Source organism: Thermobia domestica, chromosome 9 (genome assembly GCF_964235325.1).
Source record: "Thermobia domestica chromosome 9, izTheDome1.hap1.1, whole genome shotgun sequence".
NCBI lineage: Eukaryota > Metazoa > Arthropoda > Insecta > Zygentoma > Lepismatidae > Thermobia > Thermobia domestica.
In genome coordinates, this window is record NC_137462.1 from 257537733 (window position 1) to 257565168 (window position 27436).

Here is a 27436-nt window from a genome sequence, read left to right on the forward strand (position 1 = left end):
TGGGATTCATCCTTACTTAGGTCAAATTTGGTACCGTCTATGTAGTACCTCTGTGCGGTGTACCTTGAAATCATCTCGGTTGATAGCCTCCAAACACAGTGGACTCCTAAAATAAACCAATTGTTGTAAAATTACTATTTGTAGCATGTGTGACAAACTTTAAAAACGAAATACATCTCAGAATCAAGGTTAAGTCAAACGAAGCGTTTTATGCGGGTTTTTTTATCTTACCTCAGGCTATTAAAAAAAATTATAACATTGTTTCCTATACTTTTGGAAGTTATATACTAAATATCTTAATAACTACCTGTTAGTAAATAATTTTCTATTGTTTGTTTATGTGTGTATTCGTGTCTACTGTGGTTCTCAGATGTTCGCTTTCTCGGGACCAAGGTGCGTTTGAGTATATCACCAGTTTAACCAGCTACAAGTCTATGTGGCCATCACAGAAGAATAGCTCGCAACCGGGGATGCACTCACTCGCTCCATAGTCATGGAAGAAAGAATCGAACTCAGAAGACCTACCCTACAAGTGTATCATCTAAATGAAGTTTGCGCAACGGAAAAAAAAGAAAGAAACTCGAAAATTTTGAAAAGTAAATAAAAAAAATCTCAGGATTTGTGACATTCACTGATGGGTTCCCCGTAACGTTTCACTCATATCATTTTTCCTTCGATGACTCTTTTATCGGATTGATAGGAAGACGCACTATTGATCTCGACTAAATCATGTTTTACTATAAAAATTTCTACTCTACTGTATCTCTGTTATATGGAATAAAACATAATTGTCAACCAGAAGCTTTACTTGTTTCACCGAAGCTCTATACAAACTGTTTATATTTAGTTTAGGGGCACAACAATACATCGCATTACACTTTTAAAGAACTATTTTACCGTGCGTGTCACAATTTGTGACCAACCATTTTAAAATATTACATGCACACATACTCTCATAGCTTTCGATTTATTTTACATATTCCCAATATTTAATACCTTTATTAATAGTCACTTATTCTCGACTATATCAAGGAAAGTGCCTCTCATTGGCATTCGTATCTTTCATTTTTTTAAAAAAAAATGATCATAAATCTTATGTTTTAGCTGTTCACAGCAGCTACTATTACTAGGCACCCTTTTCCATATTTATTCATTTCTTGCCTACACATTCTGTTACAAAAATACACATGAAATCACTAAATCCTTAACCTACACTAACCTAAGACACATTCACACTACACACTCACACCAACAAATTTGTTTGTTTATAACGTAAAAACGCTTTGGTTGGCAGTCCAGGCCACATTTCTTTAATGGGAATTTGTTACTTTAAAAAAAAATTATATGAATGTTCGCACGGTGTAGAAAAACCAATTGCCCCTATCGAAAACTTGTGACAAAACGACCCATCGTGCTTCTTTTTATCAAAGTACATCTTCGGTTTATTTTCTCATACTTTACGGATACGTTAAAGTTAAAAAAAATTTAAAAATAAATAAAATATATTGAATATATGTTCTATACCGGAGAACGTCATTCGTATCCTATTTGTCTAGCTTGGTTCTAATGGACAGCCAAATGATGCATAGCCAAATAAAAAAAAATCACAATAATAATAAAGAATACTGCATATAGCCTTACACAAGATTTAGGCTTTCTTTGAATAACAGGAATTTAGATGGTCACTCTAAATGAAAATTTTACACTCGCATTTATATTCCGTCAGTATTTTGTGCTACTTTTATTCCTCACCTTTATAGATAAGCCTAAGCCGTCACATATTGTCTCAGTAATTGTATATATCCTACGGGAAAGGAATTTACGAAGACATAGTTATATTATTATGCTTCACTGAACACCATATTCCAACTGTATAACTTGGTGAATTTCGAGGTTAAAAAGAAAATATTCATAAATCCAGGATACCAAGTTACTTCGATTGAAACCACTTTAGAAATAGAGTAAACATTACTTACATTTCGGATGAGTTTATATGCCAGAATAATCCAATGGTTCTCCTTACGAGTACCAGTTCCTGTTAACCATTCTTATTAAATTGTGTGATGAATTTCTTGGTTCCAGAAGAAAACAACTATCACTCACATCCTTTATAATATACCGTCCAACCTGAACCAGTTAATATATATATTAACTATCACGGTTCTTCCAAAAAATCAGGATCCAATCATGTAGAAATCAGATTCCGTCCATAGTTCATACAGACAACTTACAACATTGGGCTGCTTCGCTTCACTAATTCCCCTCGCTACTCGCTCCGTTCCGTTCCAACAAATAACACAAAATATCGCAAATTTTGCAATCGAACCTTTTTAGATGTTTTTGTAGGAAAAAAACCGTTCTGGAGCGGCTTCCTTTACCACTTTATGGCGATAATATCTGACGGGCAGTAACTGAGGATTGCTATCTTAGGCTGACGCCATTACAGTACCACAAGAATGTGACGTAACAGTCTGAAGATTGAAGATGAGCTAATTATCAGAGAGTTCAAAGGAAAGTGACCAATTATAAATAAATCTGTAAATCTGTGCTACTGACGTCACACAAGACAAGATTGAAGATGATGCACCAAAACCGAGTGAATCGTGACGATTTTCTATCAAGATGGCTGAAACTCTAAAGAATTTTATGAAGAATAATTTTAGAATAAAATTTTTAAAGAAAATTTTGGGAGAATTTTCAGAATGTTTGGAGATAGGAAAAGCGTTCTACAGATGAAAATAAAAGAAATAAGCAGAATATTATTAAAGAAATATAGGAAATTAAGATAGAAATGAACAAAACATAGACGTTAAATACGAAATAAAATCCTAACCTATTTTAATGCACGTTCTAACTTAATCCTACCTTCTAATATTGCAAGAAAATTAAATGACAACATTACATCCTTACATATCATATATATTTTATTCTACACTATTATACAGGGCGTTCGAAAATTTTCAACATGATAACTCCATGTTGGGAGGTATCATCTTCCGCGGTCCTTGGAAGAAAAATTTTTTTTTCTTCTTACATCATGAATACACTAACATCATTTATCTACGCTAAAAGGAAATAAACATCATTTATACTAATCTAAATCTCTTACCCTAATTAAAATCCTAAAATGTTTTATTTACGCCTTTGAGCTTTCATGGATTCTCTGCCTCGCCAAGAAGTTGTTGTCGTTTCAGATCTGAACATCGAAAAAGTTTTAGGTTGTCGTAGCTTTGCACTCCAATATTCTCTCCTGATAATGTTTGAAGTTGAGCTGAGTTCCTGAAAAGTTTCGTTACCAAATATGGTCCGAGATATATGAACATGAATTTTGAGAATACCTTCTTTGGTACCGATGATAAGTAATGGGTCTTTAAGATTACCAGAGAACCTTCTTTTATCTCATCTTTTCCTTTCTTTTCTTCTTCTTTCCTTTCTTTTTTCGGTTTTACCGCAGGTATGGAAATTACGAATTTCTTGTCGTCTGGTACGGATTCAGATTCCTTTGGGCAATAGAAATTTCGTTTGAAATCCTGAGAAGCTGAGTAAGAGAGGAATATCTCCGCCGGAGTGCATCCCAGGGATTCGCACATTGAATGATTGCATAAGTCTTGCGCCTCCTTGAGATAATAGCTCCATCTGGCTTGATTATCATGACAATATAGACGAAGTATCCGTTCGAGGTCTCGATGCCTTCTTTCGGCAATACCATGGGAAGCAGGATGATGACAGATAAACCACCAATTGAGCATTGTAATGTCGGTGACGGGTATGTGAGAATGACCCCTCGGTCACCATCACTCTCACATTCTCGTTAATCGATCACGAAACAAATCGAAAACACAGGAGCAATTCTGCGATGTTCCAAAATTTCTATATCTCTCGAAACGTTCAATTTTGAATTGACTAAAGGTTTACTATCCAAAACAAGATTATCCGCCAAACATGAATTTTGATAGGTCGAAACTTTACACAAAGTGACGTTACCGTCTTCTTCTTCTTCTTGGGGAGTCAAGGAATCCATCTCGCAGTTCGCAATCTCTCCTACTGAGAACTGCGATATTCATTTCCCGTCCAGTTTTCATTCGTTTGACTTCCGACTGACGTTGGTGCGAACGTCGGGTGAGATGGGCACGATCCCGCCACAGTCGCCATGTTCACCCCTGGGGAAGGTGTTGTATGGGGTACACTACCCCCTTCAGGTGGTGGTACACCCGATGCGTATGGCAGACTCGCACGCATCCCACCAGAAGTTCCATTTCCATTTGGGAAAACCTGGGATCCACTTGGGTAATTCCCGTATTCTCCACTATTTCCATAGCCATAGGTTACTCCTGGCCCCTCTCGGTATGGGTCATACCGCGGTCTTCCCGGTCCACGACCTCTCATATTTCGGTTGTAGTGATTTCCGTTCCTCCATCGATTCCTGTAAGGATATCGTGATTTCCACTCTTCCGTACTGGAGGAATCTCGTGAATTACTCATCAGAGGTTTTTCCTTAGTCTCTTCGGTTTGTGAGGACGACTCCTTGGTTTGTTTCCCTCCTTTTCCAAACTTCTTTTGGACCATTACTCGTCGTACGAAAGGTTTCCTCCATTTTTTCTCAGTCACAGCTCCAGTGTGTTCTGGATAACCCTCTAATTCGGTTAATTTTAAAATTAACTGTTGTGTGGATTTGGGTTCCACAGCTCTTAATATCTTAGACTCATTCGGAGGCAAACAGTCAAGCAGAATTTTGATTAGCTCCCCTTCATCCGGATGATGCACGACCGCATAATACTCCGCTATCACCTTCCAGGCGAAGTCTCTCAAACGAGGGTATTTCGACCGGTCATATCGCATGTTTTGTACAAATTTCTTCTGTAGGCGCTCCATCCGTAAGGAGAGAAAACTGTCCCTGAATAATCGGACAAAATCATCGTAGGTTCGTATCTGTTCTTCGACCGTTTTATACCAAGCTCTAGCCCCCTCTGTCAAACAACGTGGCAATAATAATAATTTTTCTCGGTCAGAAGCCTCTAACAATTGGAAAGTCTGTTCCAAGTTTTCGAGGAATAAACTGGCTTGTCCGAATTCCCCTGTAAACATGGGTAAGTTCCGAATTTCTGACAATCGGATACTGATATGTTTGTTGCAGTTTGCTGTGTCCGCACGTCCATTGGTGTTCTGAGGAGTGCCACACTCTAATACGCGGCCCCTTTCCGTCGGTTAAATTTGTCCAAAAGTTACAATATTATTTAAATTTTGACCTAATGAAGATTTCTCGGAGATGGTAGTCCCCGTATGATTGTGCCCCTCCTCCAGAACTCCAACGCTCGTACGCATCCCACTCGGAATAACCTGAGCTGACATTAGTGGAACATGCGTGAGTTGGCAACACTGATGTGGCAGACAGGTCACACTTGTTAAAGGAACGCGACTAATTACCCCTTCGTTTCTCTTTCCATCAATTCTTTCATTCATCCGTCTCACCACCTCATTTGGCATGTGACTAGGAAGTTGGGTGACATTTCCACAAATTGCATCCCTGGCCATTGACAGGCACCCTGACACCGTCACTGTAGTGATGGTTGCAGTTTCCCCAACCGAAGATACTGGAACCTCCACTAAAGCATCAGAATCTGAGCCATCTGAATCAACGGATCCAGTATGCAAACGTTTCCTATTTCCCTTAGGTACTCTATTCATGACGCGGTTCGTAAGTGTCTGTACTTTGATCTCAAGTTGCCGATAGTCGTCTTTTTGTTGTGATTCGAGACGTGAAATTTCCTTAGCTAGAGAGTCACATCTACGATTCACGGTGCATTCCGACAGACGCAACTCCTTTCCCACACCCGTTACGCGCTCATCCATTGTTTCGCGATAATTTGTGAAAGTGGACTGAAGGTCCTGGACGTCTTGACGTACCTCCTCCACGTCTTTACTTACACGTTCGAACTTCTCTGTGATAATGGTATTTGTCTCTAACTTAAACTGTTCAAACCGATTATTGAGATCCTGAATACTATCAGTTACTTTAGAAAATCTGTCATTTATCTGCCCTAACGCAAAGTTTACATTTTCGAATCTAGTATTCACATTAGCATTAACTTGTACTAACTGATTGTTCATATTAGCATTGACTTGTTCTAACTGAGTACTAACATTACCAAATTTCTGATCAAATTTTAGACTTAATGTTTGAGTAAATTGCTGTAAAAGTTCAGCTAAGTTAGACGTGGACTGTGACTCTACCAATTCCTGCACTACAGTATCATTTTCTACCTCGGTCACCTGCGGAGGAAATACATTTCTCCATTGGACGCCGGCAAATCTACCTGTGCCGCGCGTTTTACAGTACAATATTTGCAATACCACGGTTCCACACTTTGTTGCAGTTCGGTGACTTCCGTTTCCGATAATCCCTGGCATTGGGAATGAATCCACAATTGACAATCGTCACAAAACACGCTTACTCCTTCTATTAATTCGTCACAACAACTATACTTGTCCACAGACTGATTGGTCTCACTTAACTTTTTACACGACATATTTTCTCTTCCTTTTTTACAAACTTTCATAAAATTCCCCGGATCTACCAATTACTCAGACAATATGCAACTATTCCTGCTCATCTATAAAGATTTACCACTTTCTTCAACTCGCTTTTTTTTTTTTTGGTGACCATCCTTCCTTGAGAATGATATAATCGAAACATCACAAGTTCCATCAGTAGGATATCATCCTGGCTGGCGTAGCAAAATTTGTTAGTAAATAATTGTCTATTGTTTGTTTATGTGTGTATTCGTGTCTACTGTGGTTCTCAGATGTTCGCTTTCTCGGGACCAAGGTGCGTTTGAGTATATCACCAGTTTAACCAGCTACAAGTATATGTGGCCATCACAGAAGAATAGCTCGCAACCGGGGATGCACTCACTCGCTCCATAGTCATGGGAGAAAGAATCGAACTCAGAAGACCTGCCCTACAAGTGTATAATCTAAATGAAGTTTGCGCAACGGAAAAAAAAATAAAGAAAGAAACTCGAAAATTTTGAAAAGTAAATAAAAAAAATCTCAGGATTTGTGACATTCACTGATGGGTTCCCCGTAACGTTTCACTCATATCATTTTTCCTTCGATGATTCTTTTATCGGATTGATAGGAAGACGCACTATTGATCTCGACTAAATCATGTTTTACTATAAAAATTTCTACTCTACTGTATCTCTGTTATATGGAATAAAACATAATTGTCAACCAGAAGCTTTACTTGTTTCACCGAAGCTCTATACAAACTGTTTATATTTAGTTTAGGGGCACAACAATACATCGCATTACACTTTTAAAGAACTATTTTACCGTGCGTGTCACAATTCGTGACCAACCATTTTAAAATATTACATGCACACATACTCTCATAGCTTTCGATTTATTTTACATATTCCCAATATTTAATACCTTTATTAATAGTCACTTATTCTCGACTATATCAAAGAAAGTGCCTCTCATTGGCATTCGTATCTTTCATTTTTTTTTTTTAAAAAATTATCATAAATCTTATGTTTTAGCTGTTCACAGCAGCTACTATTACTAGGCACCCTTTTCCATATTTATTCATTTCTTGCCTACACATTCTGTTACAAAAATACACATGAAATCACTAAATCCTTAACCTACACTAACCTAAGACACATTCACACTACACACTCACACCAACAAATTTGTTTGTTTATAACGTAAAAACGCTTTGGTTGGCAGTCCAGGCCACATTTCTTTAATGGGAATTTGTTACTTTAAAAAAAATTATATGAATGTTCGCACGGTGTAGAAAAACCAATTGCCCCTATCGAAAACTTGTGACAAAACGACCCATCGTGCTTCTTTTATCAAAGTACAGCTTCGGTTTATTTTCTCATACTTTACGGATACGTTAAGGTTAAAAAAATTTTAAAAATAAATAAAATATATTGAATATATGTTCTATACCGGAGAATGTCATTCGTATCCTATTTGTCTAGCTTGGTTCTAATGGACAGCCAAATGATGCATAGCCAAATAAAAAAAATCACAACAATAATAAAGAATACTGCATATAGCCTTACACAAGATTTAGGCTTTCTTTGAATAACAGGAATTTAGATGGTCACTCTAAATGAAAATTTTACACTCGCATGTATATTCCGTCAGTATTTTGTTCTACTTTTATTCCCCCCCTTTATAGATAAGCCTAAGCCGTCACATATTGTCTCAGTAATTGTATAGATCCTACGGGAAAGGAATTTACGAAGACATAGTTATATTATTATGCTTCACTGAACACCATATTCCAACTGTATAACTTGGTGAATTTCGAGGTTAAAAAGAAAATATTCATAAATCCAGGATACCAAGTTACTTCGATTGAAACCACTTTAGAAATAGAGTAAACATTACTTACATTTCGGATGAGTTTATATGCCAGAATAATCCAATGGTTCTCCTTACGAGTACCAGTTCCTGTTAACCATTCTTATTAAATTGTGTGATGAATTTCTTGGTTCCAGAAGGAAACAACTATCACTCACATCCTTTATAATATACCGTCCAACCTGAACCAGTTAATATATATATTAACTATCACGGTTCTTCCAAAAAATCAGGATCCAATCATGTAGAAATCAGATTCCGTCCATAGTTCATACAGACAACTTACAACATTGGGCTGCTTCGCTTCACTAATTCCCCTCGCTACTCGCTCCGTTCCGTTCCAACAAATAACACAAAATATCGCAAATTTTGCAATCGAACCTTTTTAGATGTTTTTGTAGGAAAAAAACCGTTCTGGAGCGGCTTCCTTTACCCCTTTATGGCGATAATATCTGACGGGCAGTAACTGAGGATTGCTATCTTAGGCTGACGCCATTACAGTACCACAAGAATGTGACGTAACAGTCTGAAGATTGAAGATGAGCTAATTATCAGAGAGTTCAAAGGAAAGCGACCAATTATAAATAAATCTGTAAATCTGTGCTACTGACGTCACACAAGACAAGATTGAAGATGATGCACCAAAACCGAGTGAATCGTGACGATTTTCTATCAAGATGGCTGAAACTCTAAAGAATTTTATGAAGAATAATTTTAGAATAAAATTTTTAAAGAAAATTTTGGGAGAATTTTCAGAATGTTTGGAGATAGGAAAAGCGTTCTACAGATGAAAATAAAAGAAATAAGCAGAATATTATTAAAGAAATATAGGAAATTAAGATAGAAATGAACAAAACATAGACGTTAAATACGAAATAAAATCCTAACCTATTTTAATGCACGTTCTAACTTAATCCTACCTTCTAATATTGCAAGAAAATTAAATGACAACATTACATCCTTACATACCATATATTATATTTTATTCTACACTATTATACAGGGCGTTCGAAAATTTTCAACATGATAACTCCATGTTGGGAGGTATCATATCACTCAAATTTGGTACGCTGAATAAAGTTATAGTGTAGATATAGAATTGAAACTATGATCCAAACTTAAAATAATGATATTACAGAACACAATAAACTTAACTTAGGATGAAAATGGAAACTGTAGATGCATGAGGAGTACTGAGCGAAGGGAGGAAAGTAACTCAGCTGGGTTACGAGTTTGACAGAGTTCATACACAGAAATCGTTCGGTGGTTTATATTTCCTGCTTCGACTTAAAAGATAAAGAAGATAAGCTCGCTTTAAAAAGAATTAAAAAGAAAAAACTTTTAAAAGATTTAATTTATTCTGAATTTTTGTTCAGTATTTGTAAATAAATAATGTAGAAAACCGACACAGAGCTTGCCCGCTGGACTCTGGTGCCCAAATCCCAACTCCGCTATATGCATGCCTGCCATAAAGTAATAGAGATATAAACTTTTTTAAAAAAGTGCAGATTAAGCCTAGCTTAATATTTACATTTTTTTAACGATACCTACAGTATGGCGCTAAATTCGTCGTACAAAAGCAGAGTAAAACAAACAAAAAAGTTCCAATAAACTTAGGGCGAGAAGCCCATCGTTCACGTGTTATAGGCTGCCGAAAACATGAAAAAATCAATTCTAAAGGTCCATAGCTCCAAAACTATGGGACCTACCAAAGTCGGGTCAAGACTTCACTTAGGAACTAATATGTGCTCTATCCAAAAATACATGTTTTAGAATCCTAAGGTACTCACGCAACAATTTTTATGGAGGTAGTTGGAGAGTACTTTATATCATAGGCCCGTAGTCAAACTCCCTATATAAACATTGTTATGGAAGCAGCTTAGGATTCTGAAACACGCATTTTTGGATAGGGAAGTCTTGACCGGACCTATGTAAGGCCCATAGTTTTGGAGCTATGAACCTTTAAAGTTCATTTTTTCATGATTTCAGCAGCCTATAACACATAAACGATGGAGTTTCCGCCCTATGTTTATTGGATTTTTTTAACTCTCAGGATCACCCCTCTGCTTTTGTACACCGAATTTAGCGCCATACTGTATAAATTAATAAGGTAGAAGTATATGTGGTCCTTCTCACTATGCTCACTTATAGATATATCTTAAAGGCTAGTGATAAATAACACCAGCCCTCTGCTCCTATACCACCCTGTGATACCGGAGCAGGACGTTTGGGCGCGAGACGTTTGGACGCAAAGCCGTATATCTAAATAGGTTAATCTACTTAAATGGGTTATAATGTACTTCAAAAATAGAAACCGGTTGATTACGTACTAAAAGCCTTAAAAATAGGCAATAATATCACTAAAACTCAAAAAATTACTGCACAACCTAAAAGTAAGAAGTTCGGAAAGGTTAAATTTGATCCACATTTTCTTTAAAATTCCATGGCAAACAGTCATTGAAAGTCTCAGTTGCAACAAATGCTTAATTTAGTTCTAATATATTTTTTTTTGTATAGTGCAGAAAAAAATGGGTCTAATTATTTTGTTTTTAGAATGATATATCCTAATTTCAGGAAAATCGGAGACAATGACCTGCAGAATTTTTTTTTCAGCATGAATCTATATTGGGCAAAAATAAAATTTGCTGAAGGCATCCTACAACACCCCAAAGTAAACTTCTGTGAAGTTATTTTTACAATATCTCTAACGTAAAGGATATTCATAACTTCATAGCAATTCATTACACTGCATTACTGCTTATTACTACGTATCTGCAACACAGATAATTGGAAAAGAAACAACAGTGAAATCTAATATACCTATTGAATAATTTGCTTTGTCTTATGTTACAATTACCATGACATTAACATTCCATGACGGAATTATGGGCCAAATCCAGCATTATTCTGCAATGTCAACAGTTTCAAAATTCTGTACGCCGAATTCTTTTATCAGCTTGAATATATTTTCTTCTTTCAGTTCAGTTGATTTTGAGTTTAACGTCCCGTGAACAGCGAGGCTATACAAAACGTGAACCTACTGATTAACGTGGAATCCGAACCACGACGTGAGCTCTCGTCGGCAATTTTCTTCTTTTCTTGGGCGGATCATCTTCTTGAAGCATTGTCTCGTGTTCTGCTTCTCTTTTTTCCTTCGAAATGCATCAATAAAGCGCCAAATCAACCAATATCGTTCCTTTACGTTCGATATATTATAAAGAACAGAAGTTCGTTTATTTTGGGGTGTCATTGGCTGCCTACAGTAAATTCTATTTGACCCATTCTTCCTATTTAAATGTATAGTTAGTGCCTATTTCTATGAAAATTAATTAATATTATGGTGTCTCAACTTTCTATCAATACAATAGTCTCAACCATATGGTTTAATGGGCATATCGAATAATACTAATAAAACATTCAATAAATACTCACTTCCTGAACTACCCAATACATGGCATAAAGAACAGCTATGTTCATTCCAAAACCAGCTCGTAAACATTTTTTCTGATCTCTCGGAACAGGTCAGTGCTTAATAAACATTTCTTACATTTTGTACCATGTGTTTTAATAATCTATTATAGAAAAAGAAAATGCAAAAAATTAAAATATGTACAGTATTTACAAATTTTAAGTCACATCTTTATAGTAACTAAAAATTAATGAGAAATGTACATTGTTTTTAACTTAAATTAGATATCTGAGTTCCAATTGAGGCAAAAATAAATAAATAAATAAATAATAAAATTGTACCATCGTCATCTCCGATATTGTTCAAACTTTTTTTAATAGGAACTAGACATGTTTTTAAGGGGCCTTTTTTTTGTCGAAAAAAAATTCCCACTAAGTAATGGGCCATCAAGGACGGGGAGTACAATTCGTGAATTGTAGAAAACGTGCAAAATGGTCAAATTCGGAGCCTCACAATTCAGCAATGGAGACATGTAGAGTTATAATTCTTGTTGTGGTATGCACATAGGGATATGAATAAACTATATTTTATTATAGTTTGGTTTGCGCATGCGTATCTTTAAGTACATAAATTAACAAATGAACGTAAGTTTATGTGAAAAGTCGAAGTTTATGCTTTTTTTCGAGCACTTCCGGTTCGAATTTTAAATTATGTTTTCACGGTTGGTAAGACCTAGTTACCCGCTCCCCCCAAAAAAAGTATCGCTTCTGTGTGCAACCGTTTTATCGCAAAAAATTCCAGAAATCGTCAAATTTTCAAAAATCGTCATTTTCTCGAAAACATCATAATTTCAAATTCTTAAATTATGTCAGATGGTTCAACTGTACATGAATAATAAACACACCAAATAGCATTCTCGACCAATGCTTCATGAATGAACTACAGCCTTTTTAAGTTAACGAACTTTCGTTAACTTTGAAGTCACAGTTTGCAACAATGAAAGTGGAAAAAAATGCTACCGCAAAGCACCGTGTAAAATTTCAAGATAAAAATTCTATTTTACTGCATGTGGACTTCGCTTAAATTGGACTATTATTCTGCAAAGGGAAGTTCAGAGTGATCACTGGAGAAACGAGCAAATCTCCTTTACGGGAGTGATATATTATTATGAAACAACTGACAGTTTTGCCGTAATAAGCGATGACAAAACACACGATTCGGCTCGTACTCATAGCCATGAATAAGATTCTAAAAATACTCGAAGAAAAGCGAAAATATGCGTTATAGAAAAAAGTTCGAGTACGTGAAAATAAGTGTCTACAATTTAATAAACCGTTTCAGTGATTTCTGATGGTGCTGCATTCCACTTTAAAAATTGCTTTCAGATGTCCAAGATGCAGACAGGTCCGATAAAGCAGTGGCTTTTCAGTGAAACCGGCCGTGGTAAGGGTCTCTGCGACGTATTGGGGAGAGGGGGGAAAAGAATTTGGCAACACGGGAAAACGAAAAACAGATTCACAGTATTAAACCAGCAGAAAAATTCGTGAGTATAGTGCAAGTACCAACTCCGGGTATTACTCTCGTCTTGTTGCCAAAAACCGAATTCGACAATTAAAAAAAAAAAAAGTGGGAAAGTGTGCGACCGGTAACTGGTATTTACCGAAGTCATCTTTGGCTTTTATGGCAGTAACGGGTCACTATGGACTAACTTCATGCTTTCCCCGAAATCGAGCTTCTGCAATTCAAAGTGTAGATTAAAGAAATTTGCAAAAATTAACTTTTGTTACATACATATATAATAACCAGTGATGGATAGCAGAAATATTATCAATAAATCAAATATTACATGAAATTGCAGTGTTTTTTGTGTTTCCAGGAGGCGCTGTGGCTCAGTGGTTGAGCGTTCACCTCCGGTGCTTGGGGTCCTTGGTTCGATCCCAGCTCGCGCCGTGTGGACTTTGAGGTGGACAAACACCGTGCTGGTGGGTTTTTCGGGGTTCTCCCGTTTCCTCTCACTTTCTTCATTCCGCCATTTCACTCATTTCTCATAATCGCTGTCTCCTTTAGCCTAACCGGCATAAACGTGGGACGTAAAATTCCCAAGATTTCATTTCATTATCTTTTCTTTGTTTCCACATGCACCTTCAACAGGGTACAGGTTTCCAGAAGTGAATAAGAGAAGAGAATATAAGTGTTTTGTGACTATCGAAAACGTGCTACGAGTTGTGAGTGCACCTACACCTATTGGAGCATCTGCCATGGTTACATGCTATTAGCGAAGAAGACACTAAGTAAGCAAATAATTACTTCCGAGCGGAAAAAATCAGTGAAACTTTGTTTCGTAATCGTAATTTACACCTCAGGTTACATCGGTTTAAGAAAACGGAGAAGGGGAGGCTCATCTTATTATTTGAGAGAGCCTTTTTGACCAAAATAATAAAAAGGAGCCAGGAGAAACTTTTATTCTTTATTTAATGAATGTGAACCACAAACCTCATCAAATTGTTGCACTTCCAGTGTTTTCAGTATTGCCAACGGTGATATTGAAGTTAATAAAACTTTGCTAACTTCAAGAGGCTGTAGTTCATTCATGAAGCATTGGTCGACAATGCTATTTGGGGTGTTTATTATTCATGTAAAATTGAACAATTTGACAACATTTCAGGATTTTAAATTATGGTGATTTCGAGAAAGGTGATTTTTGAAAATTTGACGGTTTCTCGAATTTTTTTGCGAGAAGACGGTTACACACACAAGCAATACAATTTTTTTTTTCGAGAAGCGCGTAACTAGGTCTTACCAACCATTAAATAGAATTTTAAAATTCGAACCGGAAGTGCTCGACGCAAACTTCGACTTTAGAGATAAACTTATGTTCATTTGTTAATTTATATACCAAAAGATACGCATACGCAAACCAAACTATAATAAAATATATTTTATTTATATCCCTATGTACACTCATGTCCAAAATGATTGTCGCATATCTATAACTGTCTTCTTGTAAGAATATAATTTGATAATGATTTTGCAGGGTACTATTAATACTGATACTACATGTATAATCGGGAAATGTATATTCGTAGTAAATTTCAGAAGAAAAGAATTACAAACACGAAAATTAGAATGAGTAAAACAAAATGTTGCTAAATGGACAAGAAAGTTTTATTTTCCTTTTATTGTTCTTATTTACTGCTCTTTTAACATGAAATTTGCCACATACATCGTCTTTCCCGATTATACACATACTAACATTATAAGAAATACCGGACGAATTCGTTATCAAATTATATTCCTACAACAACATATTTATAGACATGCGACAATAATTTTTGTCATGAGTGTACATACCACAACAAGAATTATAACTATCTGTCTCCATAGCTGAATGATGAGGCTACGAAGTTTACCATTTTCCACGTCCTCTAAAATTCGTAAATTGTACTTCCCGTTTTGATGGCCCATTACTTGGCGGGAAAATCTTTTCCGACAAGAAAAAGTACGGGTCATTTAAAAAACATGTCTAGTTGCTATAAATAAAAGTTTCAACAATATCTGAGATGGTAATGGTACTTTTTTTGGCTGAGTTGAAATGGAAGGCGCAAACCATTATTTATGTTATTTATATGTTGATTCATTTTGCAATAGCAATCTACATGTAACTATATATCGGAACCTTAATCTATTATAATATTTATCATAGGTAGAAATACGTAATACGTAATGCATAGTACTTCGTAAGGAAGCTATTATGAACTCAATGCATTATGTAAAGTGATGATGCAGAACCACAGGAGTGAAGTAAAGCTCTATTAGATGTAAGGCATAGTTGTATGGGATATAAAATTTTTACACTACCCTCGGTTACGTGCATATCCACCGTCGCTGACATGCCCGCTCCATACGGAAGCACACCCAGCTCATCCTGCTACGCCCTTGTGCTCACTGTGTTAATAATATTCGTGCTTTTCAGTGGCTATCTAGCACTGGTTGGTTCGTATTTTTCGCATTGTCGTTCTATCATTGATTTTTTTCATGGTAATCTTTACTTTCAATTTTCAATACATATATTTGCGCCTGATTTACATAAGAGTTGTACTTCTGCACTTCTGAAGCACAGAGTTAAGTTGTTCTAAAGGAGAATATACTTTCGGAAAAAACAGGTTACAAATACAAAACATCCTAAAATATAAAAACTTACTCTTTTCTTTATCATAGCACTATTGTATTCTAGATTCCTCGCCCAACTAAATGAGGATTTCATTTACGAAGTATCAATAACACTAAAACTGTATTCTGTAACCATAGCCGCCCGCTGCAGGGAGCACTTGCTTTAGCAATGGATTTTTCTAATTAGTATTAAAATATGCTAATTTTTTTTATTCACACACAACAGTTAGTGAAGTTAGCAGTGAGTTGTAATAATTGTTTTTTTACATTAAATATTATGTGGTTCTAGGTATTTGTATCCGCGTCTTTGCTTGTATGTCGGTCATTTTGCCCACTTCCCCCTGTAAAAAAGTCCTGTGGGAGTTACTATGTCTACATTTCCCTTTAAAATTCGCTTATATACTACATATACATCTATATAGCAACTAATTTTTAATAAAGATGAATATATTTATGATTACGCCAACCACACGATTAAATTAATCGAGAGCCGTAATTAGTGTACACTACTTTAATTGGTTAGGGCATCGCATACACGACAATGACAACTAGCATATCTGAGGATGTTTCATACTGTGAAAAGAAAAATTTACTTCGAAATATCCCATACTGCAGCTAATTTAATATTATATAAGAATTTCGATACTCGAAAAGAAAGATCAATTGAGACGTGTTAATTTATCCTGAATAACTGAGTCCTGCAACCAAGGAAGAGGGGTTAAAATAACTAATTGTCTATAACAGCCCAAGTACCGGCAATAATTAAGTGCAATGAGCAATTACAAAGACGAGACGGCTATTTTTACCGCAAAACTGTACAGCTGTTATTCCTTTTGCTTAATGTAACCAAGTAAGTTGGTTAACACCTTCTGACAATTTTCTTGGTAACTAAAGGTCAGAAGGTATAGCGTCATTGGCTTCCCGCACTTGGACCTGCTCGTCACTGGGGGTGTGGTAAGAGGATAGCAAATCACCAGCCACCATTCACTGCGCTCAGGGAGCCACGTTTAACCAAGCTGGCCACTCCTCATAAACGTCACTACAACTTTTCACGGGAAAGCAACGACGTTATACCTTCCGTACTATAGTAATCCAGGAAAAGGCAAAGTGTAGTATCACTGAGTACTACTCGGTTACTAGCTCCAGTAAGTGGCTACACGACTTCTAGCGAAGTTTTAACCGAAATTCGATTACCAGCAACTAAGTTATCATTTAATTCTTACTCTGCACACGAAAAGAAAAAAAAAAGTTCATATGGACCCGTGGTCAAACGTCTATAGTTACAGGCTGCCGAAAACGTGGGAAAAGGAAATTTAGAGGTCCAGAGTTCCACTACTGTGAGACCGATCCCAGTCGAGTCAACACATTACTTAAGAGCTACTACGTGCCCTATCCAAATATCCATATTTCAGAATCTTGCGGCACTTACACATTAATTTTTATAGAGCCAGTTGAGGAATACTCAGAAAAGTTGAAGTGCTCATAAACTGTCTATTGATACGCAACCACCGCAGAAACATGGGTATCTGAATAGGGCACATACTAGTTCTTAAGTGATGTCTTCCTTGACTGCGCTCGGTCCCACACTGAAGCTATAGATTTTTAAAGTTTATTTTCTTATGTCTTCGACAGTCTATAGCTTCGAAAGTATGGACTTTTTACCACAGGTCCATATGAACTATTCCTTTGCTCTGATGTGACAAATCACCTCAGTAGGTTTGATGCTTTAAATTTTTTTACACCCTATATATATACCAGGGTTGGCTGGTTTAAACCAAGGTGGTTTAAACCAGCTGGTTTTTTCAGAAAAACCAACTGGTTTAAACCAAAAAACGAAAAATGTTCGTAAAAGTGTAAGTGTCTGTAAAATCTCGATGAACACACATTTGTGGGTTATCACGTTTCACTCCCATATATTATTCGTGTTATATTCAGACCTGAATTCCCCATTCATTACTCAAAAAGATTATACTACAAAAGCAATTTCTTTTTTTTAAAGTTTATAAATGTTTGTGATTTTTTTTGAAGTTGTTATTATTGTTATGTAATTGCAATCAAAGAAAAATTCTAAATATTGTTTTGTTTCAATGTTTACTATTGATAAAATACTTCGAAATGCCGTACTTTGTGTGTGTGTGGGGGGGTCATACAGACCCCACGAGAGGCATTTAGTGAAATGAGAACTATTTTTGGTATCTATTTATGTATAAATGAGTCTGAGCCAAAGTGGACTCAAATAATACGTATCTTTATTCACTTTTCTTACTGATATGCAAATTAAGTCGTTGTATTTCTTTAATTTGGACCAATAAAAGTCATTGTTAACTAACTTGAACTAAGTTAGTTCTGTACTCCGTAGTACTTAGAAATTGTCCATATGTAATTCTCTATATTAGTTTTACTTGTGCAACTGTTTATCTTTTTGCTCTTCCGAAATTACTCTTGACAATTATATCAAGAAGCATGTAAAGATCAGTTCAACGTATTTTTCTAATCAGGATTCCTTCGTGAGTAAGTCGGCAGACGTATCGAATTTGTGGCCAATTAGTCCTGGTTCCGAGTTCAAATGGAGGACAATTTCTCTCGGATGTAACTCGAGAAGCGGTTTTTATTCCGCTTTAAGCTTATGTGACCCCTTCCAGCATAACCCGGTTGTTGCATAATAACATCAGGATGAAAAAAAAACTTATTTCTGTCCATATATAATATGAATATATAGAGCAAATTATTTAAACCAAACAAACCTGGTTTAAACCAAAAAACAGTTTTTTTTTCAATAAAAACCATGGTTTTTGCCAACCCTGATATATACTAATATAAAGAAACATGGAGAAAGTTATATTGTTTACTCTAACGGTTAGTGACATAACCAAGAAGGCAGCAATCTTCTAGAACACAGGAACGTCTTCCCATTTAGCTGTAATAAAAACAGAAAACAACGTGCCCTGCGGGGCACTAACCCGTCTCCACTCGCTAACGCTCACTCGGCATTATTATGTGAATTAAATGTAAAACTTTGGTAAAGAAAGAAACCAATTACGAGGGCTAGTCAAGAAACACTTGGACTGATTTTTTTTCTAGGCAATTTATTATTACTCAGCAACAGGCACATGATCCTTTTCAAAGTAGTCCCCGCCCATTTGAATGCACTTTTTCATTCGAGTCTTCCAGTCCTCAAACACGTGTCGCAGGCCATTCTTTGAGAGGTCCTTCAAAACCGCGTCCGATGCCTTCAGAACCTCGGAATTATCGGAGAAGCGGCGTCCACGCAGTCTGGATTTTAGGGCAGGGAACAGAAAAAAGTCGCACGGTGCGGTAGGCGTCTCCACCATCCTCAAACCTTTGCAACAGCTCCCTGCAAGTCTCCACTCGAACGGCATTCTGCTCTGGTGTCAGGAGTAGCGGAATCCATCGCGCACACACTCGGCTCATGTGGAGGTGGTCATGCAAAATTTTGAAGGCACTGCCATGAGATATGCGTAGTGCAGCTGCCAGATCGTCGATACTGATGCGGCGATCTTCTCTAACAATGACTGCTGCCGTGTTAATGTTCACCTCAGTAACAGCTGACGCTGATACACCTGGTCCACCAGCTTTCGTGATTGTCATTCGGCCCTCTTTAAACTCTTTGAACTACCAGAACACGGTACTTCGTGGCAGAGTGTCATCTTTGTAGGCTGCTCTCAACATTCCTAGAGTTTCTGTTGCACTTTTCCCCAGGCGATAGCAGAACCGTATAGCTGCAAATTGTTTATCTCGTAATGACTCCATTTCTTCTACAGGCGACTTCTAGAGGCGGCGCAGAACATCACCTGCAATAAAAAGTCGTGGTTACCAAACATGCAATGATTCCTTAACAACATTTTATATATATGCACAGCAAGACCCACCCTACTTGTATGCCAAACTATGAAGCTCCAGCGTTAACAGAACTGCCGGGAAAAAAATCAGTCCAAGTCTTTTTTGACTTGCCCTCTTACACTTTTAGCCAAAGCTCACGCTCACGCCTCAAGCTGCGGCTCACGCTCATCACGTTGTTCATCATAAACTCGCACAGCCTAGGATCGAACTAGGGATGCTGATGAAAGAATTGGTGAAAGAAAATGTGGAGGGAAAAAGAAAACTCACGCTCATCACGTTGTCCATCATAAACTCACACAGCCTAGGATCGAAGTAGGGATATTGATGAAAGAATCGGTAAAAAGAAAACTCACGCTCATGAGGTTGTCCATCATAAACTCACATAGTCTAGGATCGAACTAGGAATACTGATGAAAGAATTGGTGAAAAGAAACTGTGAAAGGAAAAAGAAAATTCACGTTTATCACGTTGTCCATCATAAACTCACATACTCTAGGATCGAACTAGGTGCATTGAGAGATCTACTATTTAATACCGTGCCTACAGTCCCTCCACCCCCCAATTTCACACTCAGTTGAATAAACTGTGTCTGTGTAACGTAATTAACTGACAAATTACACTTGTTCTAATACAAAAAGAAGAAATGAATATCGTAATCTGAAAATACATAGTACTGCCCGCTGATCTAGTTACTAGTATGTGTGCATTTCGGGCACGTAGTCTCACGTTCGATTCCCTGCGGGAGAGTACAAAAATGTAATTTCTTAATTATTTACGTTCATTCTTCATCCATCTCGTTTAGCATAAAGAGTATAACTATGGAACGTTATCTGAACATACATAGTTCACTCACCTTTTCTTTATCATGATCCCTTTCTATTTTTAGAGCTTGTCTTTCTTGCTTCAGCTTACATTCCATTTCTTCTTTCGACGTCTTAAGATCCCTCATGTTGCATTCCATCACTTTGTTCCTCGCATGACAACTAGCTAGTTCCATTTCCGCTGTTTCTAACCTTTCAGCTAAAACTGAAAATATAATAATAAAAATAAATATTATCATTTTCCTAAATTTGCTTTCTGTATAAATATGTAAGAATTCTCAAGGAAGTATTGTGACCTGCTTACCCAACGCACCAGAAGTAAGCATTCTACAAATGACCCACCGTGATCCCCACGTCTTCTTTAGACTACATGACATAAGATATAAAACAAACGTTTCATTTGAAGTTTTACAACCCCAAACAATAAAATTATTTCCGACAGTTGAAGAAAGACACACGCCGCGTTTTCATTTTAACTTTTACGATAATTAACATAGAACAAACGAAAAACAAATAAACAAATGCCGATCGAGTCGAATTGTAGAAGATTCGCTACGCTCGTTTCTATAATTAACAACTAAAACCACGATGCGTAACTAGATCAAACACAACAATAATTTGTCATCACTTATGGAAACTCCCTTCCTTGTATATATATATTTAAAAAATATAAAAAGAACAGCCCGTTCTGCATTGTTACTACGCCTATATCTGTATTTTGACTTGTTAATTTTATTCAGCATAATAACAGAACTCAAAGTGAAAGACAATATACGCCAGATAACAAGTAAAAGTATAAAGTACTGTCCTAGCTCCACATACTCAAATTCATCACATTTCAAATCTTTGATCAGTAAATTCAGTCTCAGCAACTAAAGTATTTCTTACGGGAAGAGTTATATTACTGGACGAAATACACTTTAGGAAGGCTTACTTGTTACGGGTGTAAATACGCGTTCGAAGGAATGCCATTGAAACGGTTGTGATATAAACACCAACCAACATGGGTATGTGGTTGCCACTAAAAACTACAAATACTACATAACCGAGTCAGGACAGGAGCGCAACAAGGAATGGGGCAGCGTGAAGTTGCGTCCGTAAGGAATAAGTGCGTCAGCGAGGGTGCGTATGCGCGTAAGCTAATGATTACGTAAAGACTAAAATCATCATATATTGTTATTAATTACCAGGGTTGGCGAAAACCATGGTTTTATTGAAAAAACTTTTCGGGGGGGGAGGTTTAAACTTTTTTTTTTTTTGTTTGTTTAAACCAGTTTTTTGGTTTAAATAATTTACTCTATGTATTCATATTAAATATGGACAGAAATTAGTTTGTTTCCCCTTGGTGTTATTATGCAACAACAAGGTTATGCTGGAAGGGGTCACAAGCTTAAAGCAGAATCCAAACCGCTTCTCGACTTACATCCAAGAGAAATTGTCCATTTGGACACGAAACCGGGACTAATTGGTCACAAATGCGATTGCCGACTCACTCACGAAGGACTTCTGATAAAAATACGTTGTACTGATCTTTACATGGTTGTACTTGTTAATATAATTGTCAACAGTAATTTCAGAAGGACAAAAAGACAAACAGTTACACAAGTAAAAACATTATACCTAGAATTATATATAAATCGGGAAACTCCCGCCTTAGCCATTAGGAAAATCCTGTTATTACTTTACATGTATCTGTATGTAAAATTTTAAGGTCAACGGATCATAATCACTACGCTAAAATTGAGGTATTAAATTACAAATTTGGTATGTATATATCATTCAATAAAATTAAAACCAAGTCAAATCCAAGCTGATGTTGGAAGCTACGTAGGCACTTGATAAATTTGGCAATTTCTATCAATATATTTAAGCAACCTTGGCTTCTTTATAAAACAACAGGCATTCATTCAAGTAGAAATATATCATTTGGTTTCATTTCGTGTGTTTAGGCTTAACATCCTTATGAAATACCAAGTTTATCACGGAGAGGACTCCTGCTTAGTGGGACACCTCGAATCGCTACTTGGTTTACACTTGAAAGATGTGTTGTGGTTCGACCGAGAATTAAACCCGGACCCCTTGATTAAAGGGTGGAAAGTAGATAAATGTAATGCGGATGGTTTGATATGTGGAAACGTCACCATGAAGTTCACACGATTTAAAGCATTTTTCGTTTTTTTCTTTCTTTTTTTTTTTTGGTTTAAACCAGTTGGTTTTTTTGAAAAAAACAGCTGGTTTAAACCAGCCAACCCTGTTAATTACACACTGCTCTCCTAAAATAGTACATTCCCACGTAAATATAAACTAAAACAAATACATTACAATACAAATTAAAATCAAGTTGTATAACCTCTACTGTTACAAAAAATACATCCGCTCGTTCTGCCATAAATTACTACAGCGCTCATCCCGGAAAGTTAAAATTTGACTCTGTTCAAGAATGTATATAAGTAATCAAAATATAAGGAATGTGAATATGGATGAAATAATCAGATGAAAATCGTAATCTGACGTGTAAGTTTTAAAACGTAATTCAAAGCAGGGTAGAAAAAAATCATGATTTTTTTTAAATCATTTTTTATGATTTTTTTATTTAAATCGATTTTTTTGATTTAAATCAAATCTTTTTCCTCGTATAATACAACTCGCGAACTGAAGAAAAAGCATTACAAATTACCGTAGTATTAAATGCCAATTATGCCATTTAAGTGAAAGTATTGGGGTTGAATTGTGAATTAATCCCCAATCGTTAACCTATATCAATCCCAAACAATGTTTCTTAGCTTTAAATTATGGCTTTTTTGGTAAATTATAGACTTTCAGTCAAGCATCATCAGTATTTATCCTAGGATGATGGTTCATACCTCATTCTCTTCAGAATAGAACAGCCTTTAAAACGGTAACACTCACATTTTCCCTATCATGTCCCTGAAGCGGAAAATTTTGAGAGATGTCGGGATTTTTTCTGATTTTTTTTTTTCAAATTTTGATCCCCTCTGGACTCCCTTGTGTTAACGCAAAGATCTCAAAATCAACTGTTAAATACTAAGGGTGTACTAAATGTGTGTATAAGATTTCAAGCTTCTATCTTGAATAATAAGGGCGGGAAAAATATTTAACAATCAGCTAAGAACATCCTCACCATACCCCAGATGACACGGATGTAATATAAAAATTTCCTCAGACATCTTATTTATCCTAGAATAAAACAGTTTCAAACGGCACCATTCAAATGTGTCCATCGTGTAGGCTATCTGGGGCTGGAAAATCACGAAAAAACGGATTTTCTGTTAAGAAATATCCCTTTTTTTTACTTTTTACCCCTCTGTACCGCCTGTGTTTAAAGGCAACAATCTGAAACAAATCTGAAAAATACTAAGGGGTGAAGTGAATGAGTGTCCAAAATTTCAAACTTCTAGATACAAAAGTAAGCCCGCGAAAAATAATATTCCTGAATACCCCAGATTTCCGTATAAAACATGATCTCAGGTAAAAGTTTACTGAAACATCCCTATTTATCCTAACATCATGGTTCGTACATCATTCTCTTCGGAACAGAACAGCCTTTCAGATCGTACCATTCATATGTCTCCATCTTAGGCGGGGAAATCGCGAAGAAAGCTATTTTTTGTTAAAAATATCTTTTTTTTTTTTTACATTTTCGCCCCTCTGGACCCCCCTGTTTTCACGCAGAGATCTGAAATCATCTGAAAAATACTAAGGGTGCACTGAACGAGTGTGCAGAATTTCAGTATTCTGAATGCAAAATGTAGGCCCGGCAAAAAATAATAAAAATAGGCACAAAAAATATTTTTTTCTTTTAAATTTATGACGTCCTCACATCCTATGTCTCGACGCAGAGAGAAGTGAAAGCATATGTAACGTGCTCTACAATTCCTTCAATCTTGAAAAAACGAAGTAAAAAGCTTTATTGGTACTTTTTTAATCGAATAATAAAGATTTTATCCTATCACCTAAAAATAGGTGATATAATTTAAAAGTTTAAGCGTTAAGGAAAAAGTACAGCAACGCTTATTAAAGTGACACTTTTTTCCTCAAAAGTCACTGATATTTGGCTGGAGCATGTTTTAAAGTAAATTGTAACTAGCTTGCGGCACGAAATACATAAATTTTGCCTAAAGTTATAAAGTCTAAACAAAACAACAAAAAAATAAAAAAATAAAAAACGGAGAGAGATAGGACACTTCTAAATACGCCGTATTATCTGGGAACAAATATATAGACGCGCACACAAAAGAATCTTCGTCTTAAATGTCGATGGTGATTTCCCCGTTGGAATAGCTAACGATTTACAATATAAACCCTATGTTACGAAGAGAAGAAAATAGGATTGCCCTGTTACCCGTTCAAAACGGGATTTTCCCTAATCATCCTCTGCATGGCACTTGTTTTCAAAGCTGTACATACTGTACATTTGAGTCTCATTGTATTATGATTATCATCTTCCATAAAATCGGAATAACAGAACAGAAACGAGACTTTACTTATTTTCACTTTAAATTATTTCGGAATTTGATTTAAATCAGACTGATTTAAATCAATCCACCCTGATTCAAAGTATACGCTTGTATTTACATACTGCACAAAGAAGCCACCATGAACTCAAATTATGAAGGCAATGTTCCAGTAAAAGACAACTTCTTAATTGCTTCTTATATGCGAGAATAAACCATTAAAATGTACAGGAGAAATATGTAAATTGTTCTATTTTTCAATATCACTCTTTACTCGCAGTCGCACCTACACTTTGCTGCTTCCTCTACCTTTACCGTTCTGATTCAGACAGCACTAGTGCTTGCTAGTTCCCACATAGCACGGGCCATTTTGAACTGTAGCATGGTGTATATCCGAACTCTACGACACTATATTTATTCGCACAAAGCTAAGGCCTTCCTAGACTGAATCTGCTTCGAGAAATGTAGCTCTTCACTTTGAAAATACTCTCTAAGCTAGTAAACAGTGAATTGTCCGATTAAATAAGTTAACATAAATATTGTCAGTATCTGACCTAAAATAGAATAGCGCAGTATACGTTAATACATTACTGCTGCTGTATTCTGACAACTCATCTCCACTTTGGGTTAGTTTATCAACCTTAAAAAAAAAAAAAAAAAGGTAATAGTATACAACAGCTCCTCATCGTATTCCGTACTCGAGGATAGTTCTTACTCTTGCACCACGTACAGAAATGGTGGTATGTCATGTACAAGTGGTAATAGAACACATAAGAAACCCAGATCATGTTGTACTCACACTGGAATATGCAGTATGAGTACACCGTGATCTGCGTTTCTTATGTGTGCTATTACAACTTCTACATGAAATACCATCCCGTTTGTACGTAATGCAACAGTAAGAACTATCCACGAGCACAAGACATGCAATATGCGTTCAAGTCCCTTTTCCCTCCCACACACACATAGTGAAATATAAAGTACAAGGGCACTACAGAGGCGTACATAAAGTGCACCGTACTCGAGGATAGTTCAAACTCTTGCACCACGTATAGAAATGGTGGTATGTCATGTTCAAGTTTCAGTCGATAAGTAAATGAAAATCGCTTTGTTACCCCATTTTCAAGTTCCTAGGCCCTCAATGAATAATCCGTAAAATACTGAACTTCGTGAGTCCTCGGGAAATGTTGAGGACCTGTTGTATACTATATCCCAGATTATTCTGTACATTGCGATTAATTTTATTCTCGCCTTATGTAATTGACCCCACATTTTATTCCCCAAGCCTGGCCCTTACAATCAGGAACCTCAAATTAGAACAGAAAAGACGGTGCAGTTTTACTATACGGATCCACACATTGTAAAATGTACAGAAAAATTTTGGAAAGTGTTTAATTTGCCCATTTTATGTTGAGAAAAGAACCCAACGAATCCCTGGGGGGGAGCTTCTAACCTTTCTACTGTTACTCCTACTACTGCATACACTATGGATCCGGATAGTAAAACTGCACGGAATAGACTAATCTATAGTTTGCTTTCTCAGACTCATTTCAGTTCACATTAACTTTACACTTTATGCTCACAAGATACTTTATCGAAAATATCTTCAACGTCGATATCTACCTTCCTCTGCTGATGGTTCTTCCTTTTTCTTTTTCCATAATTGTCTTTGGCCATCACTATCCCCTTTCCTTTTATTTAAGAGGTCGAATGTGTCGTCAAAATTTAGCTTTGTGGCTATAGGTCTATTCGGAAAAGTATTTTCAGTACCTGCATAGCTTCTGAATCGATCCATTAACTTCCCTATAGATCTCGTATCAGAAGTCGGAGAATACATGATTCCTTCTTTTAGATAACTCTTCGCTTCACACAGCTTAACGTGATAGTATTTAAGCTTCATACATTATTTTCCTTTACTTTACTTCGCCGGATAATAATTGGTACAGTATAAATCCTGCATAACACTCAGAATAAAATTTTTAAAATTTGAAAAAATACACACGCACGACACAGAAACATACGAAAATTCCAATGATGCCAGGCCGGCAAGGAACATTCCTTTATATTGTATCTCAATGTCCACTAATAATTAAATTCGTATTTCAGGATCAGCCCATGTTTCAACTGAAAATATCACAGCATACATAAATAGCCCATTTTATGTCGTGAACAGAACTATACCAACCTCTCCGTGACTTCTAAGCCGGCCAAATGAAACACTACTTTTGCGTGGGAGACACGGGTTCGATTCCCGGCGGGAGCTCATGTGGTTCGGATTCCACGTTAATCAGTAAGTCCACGTCTCATATAGCCTCGCT

General features: G+C 36.4%; 1 protein-coding gene across 1 annotated transcript; it reads right to left on the reverse strand.

Moving 5' to 3' along the window:
* On the reverse strand, positions 1 to 27275 carry LOC145694251 (uncharacterized). Its single transcript, XM_081770351.1, has 4 exons — positions 26742 to 27275; positions 20676 to 20848; positions 11815 to 11954; positions 1 to 106 (listed from the first exon to the last, which is right to left on the reverse strand). Exons 1-3 carry the CDS (start codon positions 27016 to 27018, stop codon positions 11856 to 11858), a joined length of 549 nt encoding a protein of 182 aa, XP_081626477.1. The 5' UTR covers positions 27019 to 27275; the 3' UTR covers positions 1 to 106; positions 11815 to 11855.
* Positions 27276 to 27436: the final 161 nt, after the last annotated feature.

Coding starts and splice junctions, on each gene's coding strand:
- LOC145694251 (XM_081770351.1), bottom strand. CDS start 27,018: ATGAAGCTTAAATACTATCACGTTAAGCTGTGTGAAGCGAAGAGTTAT. Junction 20,849..26,741: donor AGAACCATCAGCAGAGGAAG/GTAGATATCGAC, acceptor TTATATTTTCAG/TTTTAGCTGAAAGGTTAGAA. Junction 11,955..20,675: donor GGGATCATGATAAAGAAAAG/GTGAGTGAACTA, acceptor TTTCTATAATAG/ATTATTAAAACACATGGTAC.